At 47.2% G+C, this 25915-nt stretch overlaps 1 protein-coding gene and 1 pseudogene across 8 annotated transcripts in view; one reads left to right on the top strand and one right to left on the bottom strand.

The window, feature by feature from the left end:
• Positions 1 to 25915, top strand: part of ABCC5 (ATP binding cassette subfamily C member 5) — an 89539-nt gene that overhangs the window by 37536 nt on the left and 26088 nt on the right. For 7 of the 8 annotated variants that reach the window (NM_001444332.1, XM_084986779.1, XM_084986782.1 and 4 more), the window contains 13 exons: positions 64 to 171; positions 3790 to 4146; positions 8614 to 8685; positions 11582 to 11706; positions 11825 to 11897; positions 13739 to 13942; positions 14802 to 14945; positions 17765 to 17867; positions 21371 to 21555; positions 22394 to 22540; positions 22836 to 22965; positions 25416 to 25569; positions 25661 to 25789. In NM_001444332.1, coding sequence (NP_001431261.1) covers positions 64 to 171; positions 3790 to 4146; positions 8614 to 8685; positions 11582 to 11706; positions 11825 to 11897; positions 13739 to 13942; positions 14802 to 14945; positions 17765 to 17867; positions 21371 to 21555; positions 22394 to 22540; positions 22836 to 22965; positions 25416 to 25569; positions 25661 to 25789 — 1931 coding nt within the window. Of the gene's footprint in view, positions 1 to 63; positions 172 to 3789; positions 4147 to 8613; positions 8686 to 11581; positions 11707 to 11824; positions 11898 to 13738; positions 13943 to 14801; positions 16358 to 16649; positions 17868 to 21370; positions 21556 to 22393; positions 22541 to 22835; positions 22966 to 25415; positions 25570 to 25660; positions 25790 to 25915 lie in introns of those variants that run through there. The other variant, XR_014822358.1, reaches the window with a different exon arrangement.
• On the bottom strand, positions 18236 to 18906 carry LOC146397639 (small ribosomal subunit protein uS8 pseudogene; annotated as a pseudogene).

The following is a 25915-nucleotide window of genomic DNA, read 5'->3' as shown; positions in this document are numbered from 1 at the left end:
TGTCATATTATTTTAGTTGCATACCCTCATCAGGCTCAGTGTCTTCTCTTTTCCTGTTTTCAGGCTTTCACAGTGGTGACTGTCTTCAATTCCATGACTTTTGCTTTGAAAGTTACACCGTTCTCAGTAAAGTCCCTCTCAGAAGCATCCGTCGCTGTCGACAGATTTAAGGTAAGTGGCTCCCTTCCTGCCTCTGTGTTAGGAGCCGTCTGTGGCCAAACCTACAGCTGCCTTTATTCCCACGGGCCACATGGGCTGGCCGCGCTTGGCTTTTTTCACCTTTAGCTTTTTGGCAAGTTGGTAAGAAAGGGGGCAGTGGAGGAGACTCAACTAAAGGACCTTTTCAAAGAAACAAGAATTTTTACCTTTCACAGACTGCCTAGTTCTGGGCTCCCAAAATTACAGTTGCCCTTCAGAGCTAGTCCTTTCTCCTTGGACCTAACATGGTTATGTGTTAAAACTCACTGGGCCTTCCAGTTAAACCTAGGCTCCCTTAGAATAGAGTTGAGCTGTCAGGTGACTATTAGCTTTTTCTCACCTTCATCTATATCTACCTCTACCAAAATGCTGTCAGTCACAGGCTCTTTTTGATTTTTTTCCCTGCCCTGTGGTTGCCACTCATGATACAGGGAATGCAGTGACATAGGAATAGTCCTAAAACTAGTTCATTTTGAGAAGTGCAGTTAAGTACGTATCAGGGTTTTTTTCCCTGCAGATGGTTAGTTGATTATGCCTTGACTGTTCTTTGTGCCTTCAGAATAATACAAAGAGGTGATACAAGAGATATATATTTGGGAGGGTAGAGAGAGGTAGGTATTTGAAAGTGGCTAATATTAAAAAAAAAAAAAAAAAAAAAAAAAAAAAAAAAAAAAAGGAACAGCACCTATGCGGCTGGACTCTGTTGACAAAGCCATTGTGCAGAGGAGCTCCGCTAATCCTTGGCTGGTGAGACCAAGGCAGGTGCCTTGAAGGCTCGAGGCTCAGGTGTGGGAGGGATTGATAGCATCACCTTAGATGTTCAGGAGAAAACAAACTGGGTTTTCCTCTTGAAGAGAATGGAGACTAGCTTCCCAAGATTTATATGTTACTTGTTCACAATTAACCAGGTGAATTTTGTTTGGTCAAGAAAGCTAGTCCTCAGAGTTCTCGTCGTGGCTCAGTGGCTAATGAATCCAACTAGGAACCATGAGGTTTCGGGTTCGATCCCTGGCCTCGCTCAGTGGGTTAAGGATCCGGTGTTGCCGTGAGCTGTGGTGTAGGTCACAGACACGGCTCGGGTCTGGTGTTGCTGAGGCTCTGGAGTAGGCCGGTGGCTACAGCTCCAATTGGTCCCCTAGCCTGGGAACCTCCATATGCCGCGGGTGTGACTCTAGAAAAGACAAAAAAAAAAAAAAAAAAAAAGAATGCTAGTCCTCAAGAATGTACCCCTAGCCCCTAGCCCTCCTTACCCCATCCTGACTGCTAGAAGACAAGACTCAGAACCACGTGAGGAGAAATGGTCTAATTATAATCAGAGATTTATTTTGCAGAACCCACAATATCTAGTTTTGAAGAAGACAGGTGTTTTGACTGTGAATTTGTCCCCCTATCTGTGTCTGTCCTTTTCAGTGAATGGCTTTGGTGGCATTTTGGTTGAAGGAATAGGAATTTATAGTACAGATTTGTTTCTCCCCTTGTTTCTCTAGAGTTCTGGTCACTTACTAGTGAGACCTTGTACTGACAAATGGCTTTGCACATTATAGATCCTTCTTCTCTTCAGGAAGCTTCAGAGTTAATACTTGAAGCAAAATTGCCCACAGCTCTATCTTACGTCCCATGAGAATGAGTCACCTTCTAGCTAATTCCTGGCAGTCTCCTCCTCCCCCACCTCAACTTCTAGGAGGATGATAATTCTGATAAGATGGCCACCAGTATGTGCCAGGTTTAGCAAATAAAAACACAGGATACTGAGTTAATAATTACCTGGGACATACTTACATACAAAAAGATTACTCATTGTTTATCTAGAATCAGCACTTAACTAGGCATCTTATATTTTATCTGGCGAACCCGATGTGTAGTTCCCTCTTCCACCCAAAGAATACACCCTGAGTTGGTTGTTTCCATGAATGAGAGTAGGGTTTGGATGGTCAGTGTCCTGTGGTCAAGTTGAGGTTTGTGGTTTAGGTCCCTCTAAGGCTCTATTGTCCTGGCAGGAGCAAATCCAAGTAGGTATAAGATCAAGTGTTGTGAGGCCCCTGTGTGGCTCAGCATGTCTGGGCAGAGTGGCCCGAAGCTGCGGTCCTTGAAACTGCGGTCCTCCTGGAGGAGTGTGGGGCTGCAGGGGCCTGTGGGAATGGAAAGCTGGGATGAGCGGGCAAACTAGAGGCACTAGCATAGTTTCAATGGTCCACGAGGCCTAAAGGATGCTTTTAGTAACTCTTTAGGAGAGAGAAATGATAGGAATTCTGTTGGCTTGTGGTTTCAGGCTGTGAGAGTGGGCAGACTCTTTGGCTCGTTGTTCTTAGCCAAGTCTGTCAGGAAGGTTCTGAACACACAAAATCAATGGCTCTTTTCAGAAAACTAAACTTGAAAAAAAACCTAAATTTTTAAAAATGATTGCCCCAAAGGGAAGATTATCTAGGAAATTTAGAGACATGACACTTCTGGGAAGATGGGGGATTAGGAATGGATGGGAGATATGGCAATTTAGGGATGAAAAGTGCAAGTTTAGGGACGTTTAGGAGTTAGGAGAAGGGTCTTGCTCTCCCGGAAAGGGATTATCTGTTACATTCAACAGCACCTGCCAACTTGAGTGAGGGGTTCTCGGTAGCTAAGCAAAGAAGCTTGCACGAAAAGTCATCTTTTCTAATGTTTAAAAAGGATTGTTTTTTTAAATCATATTGGGAATCCAACTGGCATAGCCCCCTGTAGAGACGATCTTTGGGTTCAGGGAAGTGTCAGAAGTGGGTTCAAAGTCGTGGGCACATGTAAGTCCTGGGCTAAGGTTTATTATGGTCAGTGTTTCCGATCTCATTGCAGAGACTCTTAGCTTTTGAAACATTGCATTTGTCCTCCCCTGACATAGCTCAGTGGGATTTGGGGGAGGAGTGGGAGGAAAGAGCCCTGCTTTCTCCCCAAGGATGTGTCTGAGGGCGATTCCCTTCCCTTCCATGCTAGCCCTTTGAATTCTCACAAGTTCCGAGGCTGGACTTGGAAGACGTGAGAACGTGTTGGTGGGAAGATGTACTCTGCCGTTGATAAAACCTTAGATGTTCCTTTCTAACCGCAGTCAGCTAGGCCTGGTCGCAATCGCACGTATGCCATGTTGTGCCTGAGGGAAGGGCCCAGGCTTGGGGGTTCTGCAGGAGTGGTTCGGAAGGCACACGGAGTGACGAGGGTCTCTGCAGGAGAGCAGCGTGCCCTTGGGTTTTCCTGCTTGCCTTTTACTACCTGCTCCTCAGCAACTCATGAGTGAGAACAAGGGGCAGCATACTGGCCAATTAAATTAAATTTCCTCTGGTCCACATTAGACTGGTGCAGAAGGGAAGAGTAGTTTAGCATGTGACCTGTAGCATAGAGTGCTGGGTCAGTTGAGGAGCCCCCCCATCCCTCCTGAGGGTGCCCCCACATGCCACACCCTCTCCGTGGGCCTGAGGCTGGGCTACACTAATGAGCTACCTTTTGCCCTTCAGCTTCCTTCCACTGTATAGCCTGATGTGTTTTGCTACGTGAGTGTACGCCCTAGGCTTGTCTCCCTGGTCTTGATCCAGTGTCTCATCTTTGCACCTCTCTCACAACTCCTATCAGAGTTTGTTTCTAATGGAAGAGGTTCACATGATAAAGAAAAAACCAGCCAGCCCTCACATCACGATAGAGATGAAAAATGCCACCTTGGCATGGGACTCCTCCCACGCCAGTATCCAGAACTCACCCAAGCTGACCCCTAAAACGAAAAAAGACAAGAGGGCTGCCAGGGGCAAGAAAGAGAAGGTGAGGCAGCTGCAGCGCACTGAGCATCAGGCGGTGCTGGCAGAGCAGAAGGGCCACCTCCTTCTGGACAGTGACGAGCGGCCTAGTCCCGAGGAGGAAGAAGGCAAGCACATCCACCTGGGGAACCTGCGCCTGCAGAGGACGCTGTACAACATCGACTTGGAAATCGAAGAGGTAACCGCCTCCTGGGTGTCGGTTCTGGCGGGAACAGGCAGCCGCCGTTCCTTTTCGCCAAGGCCTTTGTGGCCGGGCATAATTCTGAACCAAAGGGTAGGTCTGGCCAGCTCCGCTTCTAGAAGGGATATTAACACTGGAAGTGAGTAACAGCCGCTCTCATGAGATGCTCATATTACAAGCAAGGAGATGAAACATTCAAGTGGATTTTCCATGGTTTTGCCCAGAATGGATTGGGTTATTCCAGTTGTATGTGAGGTGCACTGATTATGTCTAGTTATTACAACTCTGTGTGAGCTTCTCATTAGCCCTGGGCCGTGCGTAGCACAGAAGCTGGCGTACAATGGGTGTTCTCCGTGAAGCTATCATCGCCAGTTCTATAGTAACTATTTAATTTTAATATAAGTAAAGGATCAGTAGGATATGTGATGTCATGGCCCAGGTAGCACAGGACTAGCGTCTCCGAGTTCCTTCTGGAGAGAGTGGCTGTCTCAGACACTCCAGTTTCAAGGTGTTTATAATACAGAACATGATGGGAGCCAGCACCATGTGGAGAGCTGTGTCATCCAGAGGGTCCCACGTGTATATGTAGCCACACATTCAACAGCCTTTTTTGAGTGCCAGCTCTAGGCCAGGCACTGTTGTAGGGCTGGGAATGGAGCAGCAAAAAAGCCAAATAGACAAAAACCCCTGCCTTTCCAGAGTTTATATTCTGTGGGCAAAGATCAACAGCAAATAAGTAAAAGGTATTGTATGTCATATGCTTCTCAGGACCGTGAAGAAAAGGGGATAGAGTACTTGCATGCAGGTGTGGTTGCAATTTAAATAGGCTGCCCAAGGAAAGGGGTCACTAAAAAGTAGTAACAGGCGGAGTTCCTGTCGTGGCTCAGTGGTTAACGAATCCGACTAGGAACCACGAGGTTGTGGGTTTGATCCCTGGCCTTGCTCAGCGGGTTAAGGATCTGGCATTGCCGTGAGCTGTGGTGTAGGTTGCAGACGTGGCTCCGATTCCATGTTGCTGTGGTCTTGGTGTAGGCCGGTGGCTACAGGCTCCGATTCGACCCCTAGCATGGGAACCTGCATGTTCCACGAGAGCGGCCCAAGAAATGACAAAAAAAAAAAAAAAAAAAGTAATAACAGGCATAGTACCTTTTTTTTTTTTTTTTTTTTTTTTTCAAATGGCTGTACCTACAGCATATGGAAATTCCCGGGCCAGGGACTGAATCCGAGCCCTAGCTGCAACCTACACTAGAGCTGTGGCAATGCCACATCCTTTAACCCACTGCACTGGGCTGGGGATGCCTCTGCAGTGATTTGAGCCGCTGCAGTCAGGTTCTTAATGCACTGCACTACAGCGGAAACTCCCCATAGTACAATTTTTACAAATGAAAGGCTTCTAGCAACCCTGTGTCAAGCAAACCTGTAAGTGTTTTTCTAACTGCATTTGCTTACTTCATGTCTCTGTCTAATTTTGGTAATTCTTGAAATATTTTAAATCCTCAAGCAGCAAAAAGACTACAATTCACTGAAGATTCAGATGACGGTTAGCATTTTTAGCAATAAAGTGTTTTTAAATTAAGATATGTACATTTTTTTGACATAATGTTATTGCACACTTCATAAACTATAGTGTTAATACAACTTTTATATGCATGGGGAAGCCAGGGCATGCATGTGACTCACTCTATTGCGATATTTGCTTTACTGCGGTGGCCTGGAACCAGACATGTTGGAGTTGGCCTGTATTTGAGCAAAGCCTTGCAGTGAGCCATGCGGATGTTGGTAGGGGAAGAAGGGTGTTCAGGCAGAGGGAACAGAAGCACAAAGGCCCTGGGTGTGCAGCATGCCTCTCACAGGAGCAGAGTGAGCTTGGGAGAGAGGAGTGGGTGCAGAGGGCAGAGAGCGTTGGGGTGCCAGAGCCTCCTGCCATGACTTTGGCTTTACTCTCAATGGAGAGTAGAACCCATTGGAGGGTCTGGAGGAGAAGAGTGATGCGCTCTGACTTCTGTATGCAGAGAATCATTCTAACGTCTGGATTCAGAAGACTGTGTAGGGAAACAAGGAGGGAAATGAGGACAATCAAGGAAAAACATAAGGTTTCCTGGGTCAAGGGTGGTGGTGATGGTGATGAGGTGGTAAGAAATATGCCTCTTCACGGTTGGAAGTGGGCTCGGGGTTCTAATGCTGTGTGAGGCATGTTTCACAGATCCAGAGCTGGACTAGAGGGAAAACAAAAAGCTCCCAGCTCTTGGAAGCTGTAGACAAGATGGGGACATGGTCCTCAGTGAGTCCACCTGAAACCACTAGCCGGGTCATCAGCGGAAGGTGCTCAAGTCAGCTTTTTTTTTTTTTTTTTTTTTTTTTTTTTGTCTTTTTGCCATTTCTTGGGCCGCTCCCACGGCATATGGAGGTTCCCAGGCTAGGGGTCGAATCGGAGCTGTAGCCACCGGCCTACGCCACAGCCACAGCAACGTGGGATCCGAGCCACGTCTGCAACCTACACTACAGCCACGGCAACGCCGGATCTTTAACCCACTGAGCAAGGGGAGGGACTGAACCCGCAACCTCATGGTTCCTAGTCGGATTCGTTAACCACTGCGCCATGACGGGAACTCCTCAAGTCAGCTTTTGACCTCAGTTAACCTTTACCAGCAGGCTTCTCATTTAATAATGATTATCTTGATTGAGGTAACTCTATTACCTTGTGAAACAGCTGCATTAGAGGTTTATTCCTTGTAATCAGCTGAAATTTACTCTTCTCCTTTCTATTTGTTGATCCCCCTTCTGCCCTTTACATGACAGACCTTTAGCTATTTGAAGAGATACCACGATTCCCCCCAGCTCCCCTCCTTAGGGACGGGGAGGGAAGTTAATATCTGCCCGATGTCTTCTGAGTCCCCCCAGGCACTTACTTCATTGTTGACATCTTTAGTTACCACTGAGTCATGGCACAGAGTTTTCTCGATTAACCTGCAGGACCTGAGCAGCCTCTGAGCCTGTGACTTGGTCTCCTCACCACTGGGCTGTAATCTTTCAACCTCCAGACCATGTCAAAAACTTTGTCCAGCTTTTTTCTTCTCTTTTTTTTTCTTCTTTTTTGTCTTTTTAGGGCTGCATCTGTAGCATATGGAGGTTTCCAGGCTAGGGGTTGAATCAGAGCTGTAGCCAATGGCCTACACCACAGCCACAGCAACACCAGATCTGAACCATGTCTGTAACCTACACCACAGCTCGCGGCAACAAAGGAGCCTTAACCCACTGAACAAGGCCAGGGATCAAACCTGCATCCTCATGGATCCTAGTCAGATTCGTTTCTGCTGAGCCATGATGGGAACTCCTGTCCAGCATATTTTTGCGAAGCATCAGACACTGTGCTTGGTCTTACTAGGACAACTCTTTCCCTCGAGTTGCTCAAGGCCCAGTTAGAGAGACTGTTCATTTAAGTAATGAGACTAAGTTCCCCCCATTGTCAAGTGCTGGTGGAGCTGGGATTCAAATCAAGACCCATCTGCCTCCAGAAGCCATGCTCTCTCCACACCCCTTCCCTCCATCCCTTCCTTGCTGTGAGACTTGAGGCCCTAGAGGGTTGCTGAACAAGTGGCCTTGTTAAAATCGTCTGTCTGTTCTTGAAAACTTTTAACACTGCCCATGGAGAACTCATTGTTTTGCATGAGGCTATTCAGTACATGACAGACTTGGTTTTCAGTTTCCCACTTGCATGTGGGATTGATAGTAAAAATACGCCCTCAGATTCTTGGAAATGTTTTGTAGAAAAATGGAAAGAACAGTGCACATAGTTTTTATTGAAAGTGATTTATAGACTCTGGAGAAAAAAAACCCACATAAAGTGAAAATAAAATAATTTTCAAGAGTCCTATCCTCTCCTCCAAAAACAACAATAAAAATAAGCAAATTATCAGAGTTCCCGTTGTGGTGCAGTGGAAACGAATCAGATGGAACCATGATGTTTCGGGTTCAATCCCTGGCCTTCCTCAGTGGATTAAGAACTTGGCATTGCTGTGGCTGTAGTGTAGGCGGCAGCTATAGCTCCGATTGGACCCCTCGCCTGGGAGCCTCCATATGCCATGGGTGTGGCCCTAAAAAGGAAAATAAATAAATAAATAAATAAATAAATAAATAAATAAATTCTCAAAAAGCTTAGGTTACCAACGAAGTAGGAAAGGGGCTGGGACTTTTTTAACGTGATACGGGATACCTTAATGTGCATGGCATTTAATTTTTCCAAAAGGCTTGCACATCTGTTACCCTAGTGCATCCCCATGGAAACCTTATGATGTGGGTGAATGACGAGGCATAGAAGTGGTACATGACTCTCTGGGTCATCAGGACAACAGTTCCCATAGTGAAGGACTGTCATTAACTTTTTTTCTCAAAGAAATCAGATGTCCCAGAGCTGAGTGGTCAGTAGTCCTTTAATGACCTTTCTCTCTCATATGCTTTGTCCAGGGTAAGCTGGTTGGAATCTGTGGCAGTGTGGGAAGTGGAAAAACTTCTCTCATTTCATCCGTTTTAGGCCAGGTAAGATATCGTTACTATCTATGGCACTTTCTGCTTCTTGCTGTGGATTCTGCTTCGCAAGCATCTCAGGAAAAATGAACTTAGTTCCTGAAGACAGTCAGGAAAGGTAGAAACAGAATGACCCTTGGTCTGTATCACGCCCTCCCACTCCTTGCCCCCCACGTTCCTACTCCTTAATGACAGCCTTGTAACCGGAAGGGGGCTCGGTGGACACCTGGTGAATGACCGACAGATCCCCATCTGGAGTCACTTGTTTCTTATGCCTTCTTTTGCTCGGTGCCATAGGTATGTCAGGGGGGTGTTGGGAAATGTCCCTAGGGAAGGGATGGACACACTGTAGACGGAAAATGTGGAGCTGACCAGCCTCACCAGCCTCCCTGTCACAGAGAGAGAGTGCCTTTGGATTTGATCTAGAAGCAAAGACCCACTCCATTTTCAACCTACCCATTGAGACAACTGTGCCCTCAGGGAATCCATGGTCTAGTAGGGGAGCGAGGCCTTTTAGACACATAAGCACAGCACAAGACAGTGAGTGAATAGCGCTCAGAGGATCCAGCAGAGGGCTGTCAGCATTTTGAGTGGGGCTTGTCCAGCTAAGACAAATTCTTTTACTATGTTTTAGAACCAAATAATCAGAAAAATAAAGCACATCCTCCCCAAACCTCCAGGTAACTGGATTTAAACTTGGATTAAACCAGCTTTATTTATTTATTTAATTTATTGGCTTTTTAGGGCCATACTTGCGGCATATGGAGGTTCCCAGGCTAGGGGTTGAATCGGAGCTGCAGCTGCCGGCCTACACCACAGCCACAGAAACGCAAGGTACAAGCCACATCTGCGACCTACACCACAGTTCATGGCAACGCTGGATTCTTTTTTTTTTTTTTTTGTCTTTTTTTTTTTTTGTTGTTGTTGTTGTTGCTATTTCTTGGGCCGCTCCCGAGGCATATGGAGATTCCCAGTCTAGGGGTCGAATCAGAGCTGTAGCCACCGGCCTACGCCAGAGCCACAGCAACGCGGGATCCGAGCCGCGTCTGCAACCTACACCACAGCTCACGGCAACGCTGGATTCTTAACCCACTGAGTGAGGCCAGGGATCGAACCCGCAACCTCATGGTTCCTAGTCGGATTCATTTCTGCTGTGCCATGACGGGAACTCCTAAACCAGCTTGATTTATATGGTTGAAACGATGATAAACTTCAGATTATTCCTCCTGATGGATGAGGTCTCTGATTCGTTTATCTAATTACTAAACAAGTGGGAGAAGGGGTTGGGGAAGATTGTTTTGTACCCTTCTGTCTGTGGAATACTTTGTCTTGTCCAGCGTCGCTGTCACAGTTGGTGGAGTTGTAGCTCTCCTACAGAGAGAGCACAATGGTGTCCAGCCTGGTCTGAGGAAAGCTGCACCCACACCATCTGGAGGGGTGGCTCCAAACCCCACCCCGTTCTTTTTTTTTTTTTTTTTTTTTTTTTGTCTTTTTGCCTTTCCTTGAGCAGCTCCTGCGGCATATGCAGGTTCCCAGGCTAGGGGTCCCATTGGAGTTGTAGCCACCGGCCTATGCCAGAGCCACAGTAATGCGGGATCCGAGCAGCATCTGCCACCCACACCACAGCAATGCCAGATCCTTAACCCACTGAGCAAGGCCAGGGATCGAACCCACAACCTCATGGTTCCTAGTCAGATTCATTAACCACTGCGCCATGACGGGAACTCCCCCACCCCCTTCTTTATGAAACTGTACTATGCTTGGGCTCAGCCACCGGTCTTCATAAAAAAGCCAAAGTCCTCCTCCTAGGTAATTTCTGATCATCAGCTTTAAGGGCCAGTGATGAGAGACACAGGCAGAGTAAAGAGGAAGGAGGGTTGGCGGGCAATCATTCATGGAAAATTGAGTGGGTCTTTGCTTCAGGATCCAGTCCTGACAGCCCTCTCTCTGACAGCGAGGCTGGGAACACCTGTCCCCTCTTCTTCAGAGTTTAACTCTCTGCTGGCAATCCATAGTGTGGGGTGTTTGTGTTGTAGCAGCCAGAAGAGCCGGGTTTCCACAGTAGGCCTTCAGTGGGTTTCTGAACACTTTTGAGGGCAAATCAGAGGGCTTACCACTTTGTGGGCAGTTGATACCACTGTGTTAGGGTCTGTGTGTACACAGTGCATTACATGTTTGAGATTATAAGCTTGTCTGTGCAGCTTGGTTAATGAAACTCTTTCAGAGCTATAGCATTCCTAGCCCAAGACAAATGTCTACTCCTAGTCCCCGAAGGAACCCTGAAGAAAGATAAAGTGGGTCTGTTGATTCACGTCAATCACTGCAGCTGAACACCATTCAAAGCACGTGGCTCATCGTGTAGTCTGTGCATGTTGGAGGGTGGGTCTGTCATCATTCTGTAGATAGGCTATAATACTAGTAGATGTCTAACTGGAATCCCCCTCCCCCCCAACCCCGGTCCTCATTTTACAGAAGCAGCTGATCTAGCAACTGCCTGGATTCATTCTGTAGATGAGTTGGCCTGCCCTCATCTTGAGGCAGGGACTACCTCTAAGTCCTCACAGCATCCTCCTCTGGGGAATTCTACAAGGGCCTTCTGCTTGTGCTTCCTTTAATTACAGCCTGCAGCTAGGAAGAAAGTATAGTAAAGAGCTTATGTGTTGCTGGATGAAGTATTTGTTCATTCAGGCCATAGGCTATGCTGGGCCCCCATCCCACATAAGCACAAACTTGATTTCTTTACTGCTGTAGCTCTCTGTAGAACAAAGGTGAGGTCCGGATTTGGGTTCAAAAAGCACCCAAGGAAATTGCCGAGACTTTCAACTCAGTTCTGGAATGTGGGGGGTTCTGTTGGCTTAGAGCAATGGTTTTACGTTGTGATGCCATCAGATGGTGTCTCTCTCCCTAGATGACACTTCTAGAGGGCAGCATTGCAGTCAATGGAACCTTCGCCTATGTGGCCCAGCAGGCCTGGATCCTCAATGCCACTCTGAGAGACAACATCCTCTTTGGGAAGGAATTTGATGAAGAAAGGCAAGGAATGTTTGGTTTCTGACATGCTTTCCGTCCTGCCCGTGAGACACGAGGTGGCCTAGGTCACCAGGCTCTCCTCCAGCCAGGTCCCTGATGCGCAGTCTCTTTCTGTCCTCAGATACAACTCTGTGCTGAACAGCTGCTGCCTAAGGCCTGACCTGGCCATTCTTCCCAACAGTGACCTGACGGAGGTACGAGCCTTGTGCCCCTGCTGGGCACAGGGGTTTAGCAGAGGGGATTCTGGAAGATGGGTGGCAGGACTGTGCCAGGGCTGCACCAAGGCTGCCTCCTTGGAGTGAGAGGAGAACCTACATGGGGAGTTTTGCCTTTGTTTTTTTTTTTTCCTTTTGTCTTTTTAGGGCCACACCTGTGGCATATGGAGGTTCCCAGGCTAGGGGTCGAATTGGAGCTGTAGCTGCCAGCCTATGCCACAGCCACAGCAACGCCAGATCCTTAACCCACTGAGCGAGGCCAGGGATCAAACCCGCGTCCTCATGGATGCCAGTCAGGTTTGTTAACCACTGAGCCATGATGGGAACTCCTTCACTGGGACTTTAAGCTAGGGACTCATTTGTTCCTCAGGGCAGGGGTAGCAACATGACCTGTTTTAAGCACATAAACATTTTAGGTGTCATGTGGATTTTAAGTGAAGTCCCATTGTTGGTTTGGAGTTCATGTTTTCTTCACTGTTCATTTTTAAAATCATAAATCAAGCATGTGCCTGTGGAGCTTCTTCCCTGAACTTTATTCTGCCAAGCTTCTTACTTGCATGTGGACTCTGGGGAGCACTATCCCTTTAGAAAGGAGGAAGCCTTTGCACAGACCGCCTGTCTGTGGGTCTCTGCGCTAGAACAGTTCCCAGGGGCTTGTCCTTCGAACTGGCTCTTGCCCTTCAGTGTTGACACTCGCCTCCCATGACCTGCCCTGGGGTCTCCAGGCCTGGTTCTTTTTATTCAGCTGACTTCAGCTAAGCCCTCAAACCAGATTTGGTGAATGGTTTAATTAGTTTACTGGTTCTCAGATCCTGGTCCCCTGATTAGCAGCAGAGCAGCAAGTCGCTGCACTGCAGATTCTTATCCCCACGGAGACCAACTGAATCAGAGACGCTAGGGGTGGGGCCGTTCGATCTGTTTTAACAAGCCCTGCAGGTAATTTTCATACATGGTTTTATTTGAAACCCTCTGAATTAATTAGATTTTTTTAAGGACAAGATTGTTTAAAAATGCAAAGCCAGCTGCCATTTGACAATTGATTTTTTTTTTCATTTGTTCATTCAGTAACATTTATTAAGTGCTCATTATGTGCTGGCTACAGGTGCAGAAACTGCTGGAGGAACAGGGAATATAAAAGATTAGGACAATAATCGGTGACCTCAAAAAGCTGACTTACAATTGAGACATCCTGACAAATAGGCACATAATAAGCTGGTGAAAGAGTCCCCTTCCTTTTGGGTGTTGGTGGAGAAGAGGGTGAGGGAGGCCTCACGGAGGAGAGGACGCCAGGGCTGAGCAGACAGAGTACAGGAGAAGGCACGACAGTGGTCGTGTGTGTTTATAATAGACTCACAATTGAAAATGGCTTAGAACCCAGGTTTTGGATGGGGGACTGACGACAGAGGCTGAGGGCTGCTGATAAGCCAGGTGGCAAAGGGCCTGCTTTGTATGCCATCTTTGGGGCTTTAGATTCTGTCCTCTAGGACCCTAAGCAAGGGTGGGACACGGTCAGCTGTGTGTTTTGGAAAGATCGTTCTGTCTGAGGAGAATGGATAGTAGTGGGGTGTCAAGAGGGCATGGCAAGGCCAGACACAGGATTGATTCATAACCCAGGTGGTCTTAGGAGAGAGGAAGGCGTCTGGGCTGATGCCCCCAGATCTGGTGTGGGCCCAGGAGGACACAGAAGCCCTTCATCCAGGTGGCGAAGTCAAGAGAAGGGGCTGGTTTGGGTGGAAGAGAAAAGAGGTGACTGGGTCAGTGGCTGAGCATGGTTCTGGACTTGAGATGGAGGCTTCCCTCTGCTGTCTGGACTCCTGTAGATTGGCGAGCGAGGAGCCAACCTGAGTGGTGGGCAGCGCCAAAGGATCAGCCTCGCCCGGGCCTTGTACAGTGACCGAGACATCTACATCCTGGATGATCCCCTCAGTGCCTTAGATGCCCACGTGGGCAACCACATCTTCAACAGTGCCATCCAGAAGCACCTCAAGTCTAAGACGGTTCTGTTCATCACCCACCAGTTACAGGTATGGCACGTCCTTCCCCAGGCTGCCCACCTTGACTTGGGAAGTCAGAAACAGGGAGGTAGGCTCAGTCCGGATACCTCTGGGGCTCTTTGAGGTCCCTGGGGTCACTTCCCCAACAAATAGCCCCCTGTCTCATTGTACTAATAAGGCTTATGGTACCAGATGGCCATCTGGATCGGATCCTTGGAGCATGTTAGCTTCTGCATGTAAATCAGTGAGTAAAAGGGCTGAGAGCAATAGGCTGAAAGTGGAGTTTGGTTATGAGAGAGTTTGGAAAGCGTTGTGTTAACATCTATATGCAAGTGGGAACTGTTTAGGGAAAACAATCTCTTCTCCCTCTGTCATTCCACCACAAGCAGCCGCTTCAGAGAGCAGCTCAAGGATATTTCCATCTGCCTTGCATATGTTGTCAAGTGGGGGGGACAACCCCCCCATGCTGCCACAGAAAGTCTGTAATCATGTGTCCTTCTGAGTGCAGTGAAGGGATGTGACATTTAAGGCAAGGCTTGTGTGGCTTCATCAGTAGATTTATGGCAAAATCTGGAGGAACTGCTTTTTGAACTACATCCCAAGGCATGATAAACTAAAGCAGGGCCTCTCAGTTGTGGCACTGGGGTTTAGGGGCCAGAAAGCTCTCTGTTGTGGGGGCTTGTCTTATGCGTCCCTGGCCTCCATCCGCCAAATGGCAGTAGTACCCTCCCCTCAATTCTAAGAACCCAGAATGCCTCCAGATATCGCCACATGTCCCCTGGAGGGGCTTGACCACCTCCAGATGAGAACCGCTGAACCAAGGTTGAGGCGTTCGCTTGTATTTGCACGAATGTCAGCCACACGGTGTTGTCTCTGTCTTTGTCTCCAGTACCTGGCTGACTGTGATGAAGTGATCTTCATGAAAGAGGGCTGTATTACAGAAAGAGGCACCCATGAGGAACTGATGAATCTAAATGGTGATTACGCTACCATTTTTAATAACCTGTTGCTGGGAGAGACACCCCCAGTTGAGGTAAGATTTGCTTGGCATGCATGCATGTGCGGTTGTGTGCATGTGTGTATGTGTGTGTGTCTTTCTAGCAAGAGAGCCATGACCATACTGAGTGATGGAGAATCTTATTACCTGAACTCAGTATCTGTGTCTTGTTGGCCGGGACCCCGTTTTCTGGTGACCAGACTGCTGTGCATTAGTCCACATACTGGTTCTGCTCTAGGAGAGTAAGATTGTGTGGCTGGTGAGCCGAGGTCTTCTGTCCCTGAGAATTTATCATAAGGTAAGGCCAGGGAGAAGCATGTGGGCTCAGCGTACACTGCTGTTCAATCATAACTTACTTTCATAAACCCCCTCAGATCTTGGCTGAAGCATTAGGAGGCTCCTTTCTTAATAATCAAATGGATTCTTTGGCAGGGAAGAAACATTGGATACTGCAGTCATTTGAAAATTATCCACGGTTTCTTGGCTGCTGACTTGGTGCTCATTAACTAACCCCAAATGTATCCCAGTTACTTGATGAGGTATCAGATGTCATCATATTTAGTCATCTTAACAGAGCTCTGTGGCAAAAATACGGTTATCCCCCACTTTTACAGCTGGGGAGGCAGAAGCTCGGGAGAATTAAACAGCTTGCCAACAAGGTCGCTTCGATTCCAAAGTGCTCCTTTTGCTGTGCTGTCCCGCCTCCTGCGGCAACACGAAAAGATGCCGCCTCCTCTGGGCGCTGGGTTAGGCAAAGAGCAGGGCGTTGGAGCTAGCTAGGGACTTGTTTCTCCTTGTCAACCTGCTCTCATATTGGACTTTTTATCCTCCAATCACCTTGGGTCCTAGGAGTTCACTCAGGCTGGGCTAAAAGCTGCTTCTTCGCCACTTGGTCATTTTGAGCAGGATGAAAATGGAACGTTATGGGGACCTTTTCTGGGAGTCAGTGTTTGGGTATCGTTCTGTTTGATTTCAGGTTCAGTTATAGCTCACTGTTTATGATGTGTTTGGGGCCCTTTGATTTAACTCAAGGCCTTCCAAGTGCCATCAGTAACTTCTACAGAGGCACCTGATCCAGGTGTGGATTTTATGATCTCTCCCTGTGACTCTCACAGTACTTTGGGCTCTTGAGATTATTTCCTTCTCACTGTAGTCATGGAAAGGGAAATGAGGGGGAGAGAGGCTAAAATGTGAGAAGTCTAAGGACCAAAGGAATATTGAGAGCCAGAGTGCTGCGTGGAGGAGCGTGCTTTCGGTATATGACTTCACTTTCCTGAGCCTCAGTTTTCTCAGCTTAAAAACAGAGGTGGCACCTGCCTCTTACAGTTGGTGCATTGATTAAATGAAATAATGTGTTACATCCTGACCTTAGGCAGTGGTCAACAAACAGTAATTTTCTCTTTAGACCGTGCATGTACTCATGCACTGCAATAAATATAAAATTTAGAGTCCTGGGAGTTCCCGTCGTGGCGCAGTGGTTAACGAATCCGACTAGGAACCATGAGGTTGCGGGTTCGGTCCCTGCCCTTGCTCAGTGGGTTAACGATCCGGCGTTGCCGTGAGCTGTGGTGTAGATCGCAGACACGGCTCGGATCCCGCGTTGCTGTGGCTCTGGTGTAGGCCGGTGGCTACAGCTCCGATGAGACCCCTAGCCTGGGAACCTCCATATGCCGTGGGAGCGGCCCAAGAAATAGCAAAAAAAAAAAAAAAAAAAAAAAAAAAAAAAAAAAAAAAATTTAGAGTCCTATCTTGTGTCCCGGATGTGGCTCTTAATTTTATATTCTTTTCTGATTTTTTTTTTCACTGTCAATTTCACAAGTCTAGTTGAAGAGCACACTGGGGTCATGAGGCTAACTGTGATATAGAATTAAATGTAGTAAACTGTAGGAAGAGAATTTCCTGTGCAGAGATATAAGAGGAACTTGGAAGGGAGAGCATTAAGTCGTTTCTATTATCTCAGAGTCAATTTGATGAACGCTTTGCGAGTCTCCATGTGTCATATTTCAGGCAGTTCTGGGTGCAGGGCATTGTGTAGGTTATAACCACGCGTGAGACATCCTCCTGGTCTTTGAGGGACTCAGGCTTCTTATGCTCTTATGGGAACTGTAACGACACCTGATCATGCATATAGCAATGTGCTGTAGAAGTACATATAAGGGCCTGGGAGAACAGGGGCGTGTGAGCTCTATTTTGGAGGTGTGTTAAGTTGCCCCAGGAAGAATCTAAGCTTTTAATCCATCTGAATGAAAGAACTATGACTGAGTTGGGAGTGGAGGGGGCATTCCAATCAAAGAGCCAGTGTGGGTAAAAGTACGGAAGTGGGAAATGGCTGCGTAATGTGAGGAATGGCCAGCGTGGAGAGTAGAAGCCCCAGGCAGGGGAAAGGAACTTGCAGGGCTAGGCCAGGGCCAGAATGTGGAAGTGTTGCAAAATCAAGCTGAGAAGTTGGAGTTTATCCTGTGGGCAGTGGGAAATGATCAGATCTGTGAATGGAGTTAGTGATGTGGGGATCAGAGATGGAAAGAATGGAAGTGACCCCGGGACAAATGCCTTGGACAGGTTGGAGTGGATGAGAACAGTGCACAGGCTACTGTGTTTGGTGTTTAGGTCTGTATGACGCTGGGGAGAGCCGCGTCGGTGATACAACAGGGTAGGAACTCAGATCTCAAAGATTGAAGGTGGGGGAGGAGGGAGTCACAGATATGGGTATAAGGTAGCCCTTTTAAGAAGTTGGATGTGTCTCTTTTCAATAAGAGCAGCAGCTCGATGGATGATTCTCTAATGTGTCCTTTGGACTATTGTCTGAATGGTCATATAATGACTTGTGACACTTCTTTCTTTCTTTTAAATATTAGATTAATTCAAAAAAGGAGACCAGTGGTTCACAGAAAAAAACACAAGACAAGGGTCCTAAAACAGGATCAGTAAAGAAGGAGAAAACAGTGAAGCCAGAAGAAGGTAATGACCTTTTTTGAGATGTTAGACTTGCCATTAAAGTTTATTTATTATTTATTTATTTCGCTTTTTTTTAGGGCTGCAGCCATGGCACATGGAGGTTCCCAGGTTAGGGGTTGAATCAGAGCTACAGCCACTGGCCTATGCCACAGCCACAGCAACGCCAGATCCAAGCCGTATCTGCGACTTACACCACAGCTCACGGCAACACCAGATCCTTAACCCATTGAGTGAGGCCAGGGATTGAACCCATAACCTCATGGTTCCTAGTTGGCTTCGTTTCCGCTGTACCACGGTGGGAACTTCCATTCATTTTTTTATGTTTTAGTTTTTCCATTGAGCCATTTTACTTGCAGGTATGTATTACATCTCTAGAAAAAGAATCCCACGGTTTTCCTTCCTGTGTGTTTTTAAACCTGCTTCTTCATGATCCATGATATCAGCTGAGGTCGTCAGTACAATGAAACCAAAATGACAGGATGGGAACTGGCATTTTTCTACATTTTCTACATTTTCCCCCCTCAGATCTGGGGCTGATCACCCTATACTTGTTTAACCTGCCCATATAGTTCATAACAATTTCCCCAGCTCTGTGATCCTCAGTTAGATTTGCCAATATAGGTATTCCTGTCGTGGCGCAGTGGTTAAGGAATCAGACTAGGAACCATGAGGTTGCGGGTTGGATCCCTGGCCTTGCTCAGTGGGTTGAGGATCTGGTGTTGCCGTGAGCTATAGTGTAGGCCGCAGTCGCAGCTCAGATCTGGCGTTGCTGTGGCTCTGGCATAGGTTGGTGACTACAGCTCCGATTTGACCCCTAGCCTGGGAACCTCCACATGTTGCGGGAAGTGGCCCTAGAAAAGGCAAAAAGCCAAAAACAAAAACAAACAAAAAAAATCTTGCCAATATAACCCTGTGTCACCAACATAGTTAGAAACCAGATGGTGACTTTGGAGCGTGGCCTGATAAGAACCTGACGTGCGCCTTTCTTTCTGGCATTGATGGTGCTCTTGAGAATGTCAGCCAGGACATTCGAGAGCACCATTATGGCGGCACAGAAAGTGGTGGAAAGTGTGTCACTAAAGTTTATCAGAAATTATACCACATGGTCATTCATGCTATTGGATATCATTTTATGTGGCAGAGTGCCTGGCCATGTATTTCTAGAACAGTAAAATTCTTACATGATTATCAGGAGACCATCATCTCCCTTCTGTTTGAGGCAGGAGGCATCTTCTGTTTGCTCAAACAGACCAAGGCAATAAGAATGACCTTCAATCCAACCCTCTTGCTCTGCAGGGTGTTGTGAGGTGTAGGTAAGTCATAGCTGAGTCTTCAAGAGTAAGGAGGAATTGAATCGTGGGCAGAGGTAAACCTTTCTTTCCTGTGATTCACCTCTGCTCTTTAAAAGTCATGCCACCCAAAGCAGAGAGAGGCATTCCAGGTCTAAGAAAGTCTGCATCCTCAGTACCTCCTCTGTTACAATGATACCCTCCTTGGCTTGTTCCAAGCAGACTGCAGCATGGCTGTGGTGAATAGTTACAGCCAGTGTTTTTTCCTACCTGACTTTCCTATCCAGAGTCATTGGTCCTGTTTTTAAAACCCTTTATCTTATCAACTGAAACAAATCTAGGGAGTTAGAAAAGCTATTGACAGTACCTTAGGCATTTTTCTTTTGTGAATTTGAAGTCGCATATCAGTTTGTGAATAATAAAAAGTAAAAGTAAAAACGTAATCCTCTTTTAAAGTTGTCCTGTTGCGTCACCACCTGATGTTTTGAAGCCAGGACCTTTCCCGGGTTTGCCACTGCTGTTTCCTTATTCTTAAAACTGCAACAGGTATTTGGTGTTAGGAGTTGACCATCCCAATTTACCACTCCCTGCTTCTTTTCTTTCTTTTAATAAACCACAGTTGAGAGTTTGGATTCAGTTGTGATTGGAGATCACCTTACTCTCAACACGGGCAAAACACACATAGCACAGAAGGCTGAGACATCTGCCACTGGCAGCATAAAAAATACAATGTTGGGAGTTCCTGTTGTGACTCAGCAGTAACGAGCCCGACTAATATCCACGAGGACTCGGGTTTAATCTCTGGCTGGCCTCGCTCAGTGGGTTAAGGATCCTACATGAGCTGTGATGTAGGTCACAGACAGGGCTTGGATCTGGCGATGCTATGGTTATGGAGTAGGCTGGCACCTGCAGCTCTTATTTGACCCTAGCCTGGGAACTGACTATTGCCAGGGGTGCGGTCCTAAAAGGATAAATAAATAAATAAATAAATAAATAAATAAATAAAAATACAATGTCCTTAGGGGACATTTGTCCTTATTTACATAGCCGCTAACTGGAGACTCACATGCCAAAGTGCTCAAGGCATGTGTGGCTTGTTCCCGGATAATTACACATCCTGTAATGAAGAGGCAGGGGCTTCCTATGGGGCTGTTTCTCAGCATTCTCTCATTACCGTCAATCACCTGACCACCCCAGGTAGCCCCTAGGAAGCTCTTTGAATCTTTTCTCTCCTCCTCCAGCCAGTCACCCCATCCTACTGAGTTGACCACCTGAAACTCCATCCCCATCGCCACAATCCTGGTTCTGGCCTCTGTCAACCCCTATGTGGCATGTTACAGCTGCCTCCTTTTAAGTCTGAGGAATCTAGTTAGAAATAGGAGACCAACCAACTCTCTTGCCTGAGGCCTTTCAGTGGCCTCCCAATTTCAAAGCAGCATTTTCTAATCTTTTTCCTGAGAGGGCACACATAGAAAATGCCATTATTTGTACGAGACCCTGGGATGCCTAGAAGAAGCTGCTGACCACCAGAGCTGGCTGGTCTGGCCCATCACAGGCCCACTAACACAGTAAGGCCAGTCAAATCTCTGCACACACATTCTCTTGAGAAGTTCTTCTTTGAGGGATAGAGTTCAAATGCCTTTATCCTCTGACCACAGCCTGCTTAATCTTAATCAGCCTTATCTCCATTACTCCTTAGGCCATAGAATGTTCCTGCAATGCTGAACTGGTTGTCTCTATACACTGATTTGCTGTTTCCCCACCTGGCTGTCTCTGGCTTACCTTACAAGCTGAAACCTCCCTGCTAAGGCCCTCCCAGCTCCCCACCCCTGTAGGTTAGGTGCACCTCCTGGAATGTTCCCATGCTGCCCTGAAAATGGCTCTGGCATTGGAGCGGGCACGTTTTATTGTAACTGTGTGTTTATATCTCTGCTGGTCCTACTAGACTATGGAAGGATCCTCAGCCAGATCTCAGGGCAAAGACCTGGTCTTCATTCTCTTTACTGCTCTGGGGCCACAGCCTGGGCTCGGTTCATAGTAGGTGCTTCGTACATGTTAACTGGATAAGTGAATACTGCTGATGAAGGGAAAATAATTCTAATCTAGAACTTTGTGAAAGCATAGGCTCTCTTTGATTCTGCTCTTCTACAGATGACTTAGTTTTTTGGAAAAGCACCTTTTCCTTTCTGAGTTCGTGTTTCTTTTTTCCTTACCTAGGGCAGCTCGTGCAAATGGAAGAAAAGGGGCAGGGTTCCGTGCCCTGGTCAGTATACGGTGTCTACATCCAGGCTGCTGGGGGCCCCTTGGCATTTCTGGTCATTCTGTCCCTTTTCATGCTGAACGTGGGCAGCACTGCCTTCAGCAACTGGTGGTTGAGCTACTGGATCAAGCAAGGAAGTGGGGTAAGGTTCCTCATCAATGGAAAGAGTATATGTCTAAAAATAATGACCATCCCTCCACATTCCCTGGCTATTCTTAGGGAAACTGCTCTAGTTTTCAGATGGAAGAAATAATGGCCAAGGATTACCCAGGGCCAAAGAGATGAGTCCCTCAGCAGGTAGTTGCTCCCTGACCAACTTACAGAGCAGTAGAGCTTCTCAGTAGCATTAGTAGGTTGTCTGCTCTCATCTATTAGAAAAGAAGGCGGGGGGTTCCCATCGTGGCACAGCAGAAAAGAATCCAGCTAGGAACCATGAGCTTGTGGGTTCGATCCCTGGCTTTACTCAGTGGGTTAAGGATCCGGCATTGCCGTGAGCTGTGGTTTAGATCCCAGACGTGGCTCGGATCCTGCGTTGCTGTGGCTGTGGCATAGGCTGGCAGCTGTAGCTCCAGTTGGACCCCTAGCCTGGAAACCTCCATATGCCGTGGGTATGGCCTTAAAAAGCGGAAAAAAAAAAAAAAAAGAAAGAAAAGGAGGACTGTATAGCATAGGGAACTGTGTCCAGTCTCTTGGGATAGAATGTGATGGGGGATATGAGGAAAAGAATGTATACATATGTATGACTGGGCCACTTTGCTGTAGAGCAGCAATTGCTGCAATATTGTAAATCAACTATAGCTTACTTTTAAAAAAATTACAGAAAGGAGAGAGGGAGTGGACAAAGCCTGGCTGGGTGTTTGCCTCATTGGGGTCCCAGAGTCATTATCCTACACCCTGTCTTAAGCCGAGAATGGCCCTGATGTGAGGGGTCCTTGGCAGTGCCTCGCAGTCTTGCGTCACAGAGCCTTGCCTCCAAACAGAACACCACAGTGACTCAAGAAAACAGGACGTCTGTGAGCAACAGCATGAAGGACAATCCTTTAATGGAGTACTATGCCAGCATCTATGCCCTCTCCATGGCAGTCATGCTGATCCTGAAAGCCGTTCGTGGAGTGGTCTTTGTCAAGGTGTGCACCAGGGCCTGTGCTCCTCCTCTCCCCAGTGGCCATGTGGTCAGGCTTCCCCCTGACAGTCTCGGGTTTATTTGGAATCCTGGAGCTCCTCTGAAGCAGGATGGTCCTCGCTGAAATGACCTCCATCCCATTAGCCTCAGGTTTACCTATTAGCCACCTCCTTCCTGCACGGCCACTTGGCCTTCTCCAGCTTTGCGCATGGATGTCCCATGGAGCTGTGAGCCGTGGGGTGGGAACTGAGCCTGCCTGAGTCGCTGGGTCCCTGATGGCTTTGTGCTCTGCTTCTCAGGGCACATTGCGAGCCTCCTCCCGGCTCCACGATGAGCTTTTCCGAAGGATCCTTCGAAGCCCTATGAAGTTTTTTGACACGACCCCCACGGGGAGGATTCTCAACAGGTTTTCCAAAGACATGGATGAAGGTATTTCTCACAGCTTCTCACTGCCTCTCTCTTTTGTGCTCTGGGGCACAAGCCAGAGCTCACTGTGCCCTCCCGCCTTCCAGGTGACTCGCCAGATGGGTAGATTTGTCCAGCCTTAGATTCTGGGAGCCCAGTGGCTACTGACGTTTGCATTTCTTGATTGTATTTGGTTTTGGCATTTTCTCCACATTGCAACTTCTCTTTAGTCCAAGTGCCTATCTGATTTTTCACCTTTCATCTGAGTTCTTTGATCTTATTTAACCTGAAAATCAGTTCAGAGGATTGAATCAGCATAAAGGCTTTGGTCAGGGGCATCTGAGAGGCTAAAACACATACTGACTTGTGGGTAGTACATAGGTTCTTGGACACCTACAGCCTCTCACAGGCTTGCTGGGTGCCTCATGGGCTGCGCCAGCACCAGAACTTAAATACACTTGACTCTTGAACAACAGGTGGCTTGAATCTGTAGATGAGGAAGCACATACATGGAGGGCTGACTGTAAGTTATATGCAGATTTTCAACTACACGGAGGGTTTGTGCCCCAACTCCCATGTTATTAAAAAGTTAACTCTACTCCCATAGGCCTAATGATAGTTATGCTGCCTGACACTTATTGAGGGCTTACTTTGTGACAAGCAGGGTGCAGAATGTCCCACATGCATTATCCTAATCCTCACAGCAGCCCTATGAGGTGGGTATCCTTTCACCCATTGAATACATGGGAAAGCTGATGTCTAGAAAAGTTCATCAACTTACCCAAGATTGCATCTAGTGAACAACAAGCTGGGAGTTCAGCCCACATCTTTCTGACTCCAGAGCTCATGTTTTTAACTGCTGTACTATGTTGCCTCCATAGAAGGAGTTTGTTTGAAATATTGATAGGCCAGTATAAAGCCACAGCCAGAGGTAATAGATCAAATCCATCACTGATACATGGAACAGTGCATGACATGAACCTGTTTCTGTTAAACTCACATACATACGCACACACAAATGGAAAAGAGACTAAAAAAACCAAAAAAAACAAAAACAAACAAAAAACCCAACAAAAAACCCCCAAAAAACCCCCAGTGGTATCAACATGTCTGGGATTTGCATGAAAATAGGTAGGGGGAAGAGATGTCCAAAAAAGGATGAAGAAAATGTTGATAACTACCAGAGGTTTTCTACTCTTTTTTTTTTTTTTTTTTGTCTTTTGTTGTTGTTGTTGTTGCTATTTCTTGGGCCGCTCCTGCGGCATATGGAGGTTCCCAGGCTAGGGGTTGAATTGGAGCTGTAGCCACTGGCCTACGCCAGAGCCACAGCAACGTGGGATCCGAGCCGCGTCTGCAACCTACACCACAGCTCACGGCAACGCCGGATCGTTAACCCACCGAGCAAGGGCAGGGACCGAACCCGCAACCTCATGGTTCCTAGTCGGATTCGTTAACCACTGCGCCACAACGGGAACTCTGTTTTCTACTCTTAACCTCTGTGTATATTTACAATTTTCCATGATGAAAAATTCCTTAAATATCGTATTGGTAAGAATGAAGGCTATATATTTAAGTTTTTGCATACTTATTTTTCCAAATATTTTACAACGAGCATATACTACTCTGTAAAGAGGAAGGAATGTTTAAAGTGGTTGGGCAAGAGTTCCCGTTGTGGCGCAGTGGTTAATGAATCCGACTAGGAACCATGAGGTTGCGGGTTCAATCTCTGGCCTTGCTCAGTGGGTTAACGATCCGGCGTTGCCGTGAGCTGTGGTGTAGGTTGCAGATGCGGCTCGGATCCTGCGTTGCTGTGGCTCTGGTGTAGGCCTGTGGCTACAGCTCTGATTCGACCCCTAGCCTGGGAACCTCCATATGCCTCGGGAGCGGCCCAAGAAATGGCAAAAAGACAAAAAATAAATAAATAAATAAATAAATAAATAAAGTGGATGGGGAGCATAGTGAACCAGCAAAGAGGGCACAGAGGAGAAAGATCACTTAAATGTTCTTGGGACAAGAAAAATTAAAGCTACCAAGTTTCCAGATTTTTCTTTGATCCAACTGTTTAAAAGATAAAAATCACAAATTTCAGATAGGAAATTTAGGGATCCTCATTTAAAAAGGAAAACACAGGAGTGCCTGTCGTGGCGCAGTGGTTAACAAATCCGACTAGGAATCATGAGGTTGCGGGTTCGATCCCTGACCTTGCTCAGTGGATTAAGGACCCAGCGTTGCCGTGAGCTGTGGTGTAGATCACAGATGCGGCTTGGATCTGGCGTCACTGTGGCTCTGGTGTAGGCCAGCGGCTATAGCTCCGATTCGACCCCTAGCCGGAACCCCCATATGCCGCGGCCCTAGAAAAGGCAAAAAGACAAAAAAAAAAAAAAAAAAAAGGGAAAACACAAGAACTTTTGGGCTCCATTTTCCCTGTTTGTGGATTCCAGCATCTGACACGTGTTCCTTTCCGATCTCCCCAGTCGATGTGCGCCTGCCGTTCCAGGCTGAGATGTTCATCCAGAATGTCATCCTGGTGTTCTTCTGTGTTGGAATGATCGCAGGAGTTTTCCCGTGGTTCCTTGTGGCGGTGGGGCCCCTTGGCATCCTCTTTTCACTTTTGCACATGGTCTCCAGGTAAACAGGACGTCTTTGTGTCTGCCAGGGCAAAGGATGAAGCCAGAGTTCCTGGTCTACCCCTCTGACACGGAACTCATTCTCTCTCTAGGGTCCTGATCCGAGAGCTGAAGCGTCTGGACAACATCACACAGTCACCTTTCCTCTCCCACATCACATCCAGCATACAGGGCCTGGCCACCATCCATGCCTACAACAAAGGGCAGGAATTTCTGCACAGGTTGGTGTCAATGGAAGCCAGAGGGCTCAATGGGGTGGCCCCATCTCAGCATTTATTAAGAATTTAAGAAGCCTTTGAAGGTGAGAATTAGGGATTATAAAGCTCATTAAGGAGTACTAGTGATTT

Source organism: Sus scrofa, chromosome 13 (assembly GCF_054392235.1).
Source record: "Sus scrofa isolate SSC_HxYL_T2T_F1_AM1 chromosome 13, Sscrofa_HxYL_maternal_Yorkshire_Landrace_v2.0, whole genome shotgun sequence".
In the NCBI taxonomy this organism is placed as follows: domain Eukaryota; kingdom Metazoa; phylum Chordata; class Mammalia; order Artiodactyla; family Suidae; genus Sus; species Sus scrofa.
The sequence above is the reverse complement of the archived record's forward strand: the minus strand, read 5'-3'. Positions and strand labels throughout refer to the sequence as shown.